Source organism: Propithecus coquereli, unplaced genomic scaffold, assembly GCF_000956105.1.
Source record: "Propithecus coquereli isolate 6110/MARCELLA unplaced genomic scaffold, Pcoq_1.0 Scaffold79, whole genome shotgun sequence".
NCBI classification, from domain to species: Eukaryota; Metazoa; Chordata; class Mammalia; order Primates; family Indriidae; genus Propithecus; species Propithecus coquereli.
The window spans coordinates 5,988,354-5,990,961 of NW_012154062.1; the positions used below are offsets into that span (position 1 = coordinate 5,988,354).

Below are 2,608 nucleotides of genomic sequence, written 5' to 3' on the forward strand. Positions count from 1 at the left end.
TAATTGGTTTCAAAACATGCAAATTATTAACTTGATTTATTTAACTTAAAAATGAAGAACACTAGCATTTTATATGAATGCCTAACTTTTCTCTTACCAAAAAACTGTTACATTCGAAATAGAATTTATTGAAGCACAGAGTCATGCATAATTTAGTCATGAAATAAAAGACGTTAATTATACTAAAATGTATAATTTTTTCTTAAAATGTGAAATCCTGTACCCCATCAGCTTTCTCGCTTTAATTCGGCATTTAATTATACTTTGCATTTTGTATTTTACAGTATAAGAACTATAAGGAGAATCTAACTCTGATAAGAAGCTTCGTGTTTGACGTGGTGAACCTACTCAATGTGGTGAGATATCTGTCATGTAAACCTATGTTTCTACCTAGAAGCTTGGAGCTTCTCTATGATCTCACCAACATGGGGTTAAGAGGGTCACAGTGCCTTCAGGTCAGCAGTTATGGGAAAAAGAATGATCACCATCAAGGTAAAATCACATATTTTGTAGAAGGCAACTTCTAGGATTTTTATTTTAGAAATGGAAATTCATCATTTGTGGTCCATCACTTTATCCATCACTTGTGGTTAGCAAAGCCTCTCAAGCACTAAAGGAATACTGAATATTTTCATAAAGAAAAATGCTCTTTCTACAGATTTATAACACCATAGATGTTCACGTGGCCTTGGTAGGTATGGAAATCTGGTCTGATAGTGATAAGATAAAGGTGGTACCCAACACAGACACCATCTTTAAGAACTTCCTGAGATGGCATCGTTCTAACCTGGGGAAAAAGAAGATACATGACCATGCTCAACTTCTCAGGTAAGCGTATGCTGGCCAGGCCCAGGGGTACATAGGCAGAGTGGATAGTTATCCCTGAGGTTCCTTGACAGAAATTTCTGCTCAATCATATCTCCCCTATCAATTGTCAAAATGCTTGAAGTTCTACCATTAGCAATTCACCTGTAAGAATATTGTAGGCCTATATCAGATCAATAGAATGAACTCTTGGATGTGAGATAACAATCTGTGGTCATTATAATGCTATGGAATAGTAGAGACTTTTGGGGGGCCTAGTAAATATATTAAATAAGAAGATTAGGGCAGCCAGGGAATTCTGTAACATAATTAACAGAAGCTAATGGGTCTAAAGACTCAGATTGTAACAATGTATCTGTAACTTTCATATAGTGGGATTGGCTTCAGCAATCGACGTGTAGGAATGGCAGCCTCCAATTCCTTGTGTTCCCCATCTTCAGTGGCTGTTATTGAGGTTTGTAAACTTAAAGTTCCCTATGGCTCTATGTCCTTTATGAAGACGAGCGTAATGCTTTTTACAGAGCTGGTACAATGACATTTGCAGAATCAATAAATCACAGTAGAAATGAAACTACTGCTAGATTATTGCACCGAAGATTCCTTGGATTATGAAAGAGAATATTCCCTTATAGTGGCCTTCCCAGAAGCCCTCATTCTTTAGTACATGTTAGGGAATAAGAGCAGGAATATTGAAATAGAAAGGGGATCCCGATACGTTCTGTGGCCTGGGCTAACTGTAAATTAGTCATCCCCGGCATCTGTGTCTAGAGAGTTATGACAAGGAATAAAGAAAGGTGCATGTAGGTGCCAGCACTACTAACGACATAAGCATCATAACAATAGGTTTTGGAGACCTCTGATATAGTAGCTATTAGTACTTCCTATGAAGAATATAATTAATTTAACCATGGTTTACTGAGAACTTAGTATCCATTACTTCAACAAATATTTATTGAGCTCCAATGTTTTTTGGATTTGTAGGACCCAACCATTGCAAATGTTCTTTCAACATTTTACAATAAACAATGGCAGGAAGAGAAGCTTAAGGATTCCTTATTTTTCATTTCTCAAGCTATTTTTAAGTACTGCACACTGACAACAATGGAGAACTAACCGAATAAAATGAGAAATAATAGAAGTTTCCACTTTTTTCCAGGCTGAAAGAAAGAACAATGTGGCTCTCGTAGGAGTGATGTCACATGAGCTGGGCCATGTCCTGGGGATGCCTGATGTTCCATATGATACTAAATGTCCCTCTGGCAGTTGTGTGATGAATCAATATCTGAGGTGAGACCTTGGTCACCCTAGAGAAAAACAAACATCTCCCCAATCTTGAAGAATTCAGATGCAACCTACGTATGTTGGATGGGCATTTTTTCTTCCCTAAGGGGTATGTGTCCCATTAATTCAACCTCCAGTCTCTTGAAGCACAAGTTTGACCAGCTCTCAGGGCTCACCCTTTAACTTTTCCAAATATGCCAACACAGAACTTACAGTATGGTGACCCTATTATTCTAACTTAAAATATTTTTAACTTAAAATGATATCATGGTTTTCTAGAAATATTAATCTAATTAAGATGATGACAGCATCTTTTCCCATCATCAATCAACCCATCAATTTTATGTATTTAGTAAATTACCTGTTAATGCCAGGGATTTGGCCAAGACTTGGGATAGAAAAATGAAGAAAACATACCTTGTTCTTGAAGTGCTCATGAATACAAAGAGAAATATGTCCATAGAACCTGGAAGCCTGCAGTTATTTCCCTTCACTGATTCAT

General features: G+C 36.9%; 1 protein-coding gene across 1 annotated transcript in view; it reads left to right on the forward strand.

Annotated features, from left to right (window-relative positions):
• Positions 1–2,608, forward strand: part of ADAMDEC1 (ADAM-like, decysin 1) — a 28,748-nt gene that overhangs the window by 19,386 nt on the left and 6,754 nt on the right. The window contains 5 exon segments of the mRNA XM_012662920.1: positions 285–356; positions 659–828; positions 1,198–1,279; positions 1,982–2,112; positions 2,386–2,458. Coding sequence (XP_012518374.1) covers positions 285–356; positions 659–828; positions 1,198–1,279; positions 1,982–2,112; positions 2,386–2,458 — 528 coding nt within the window.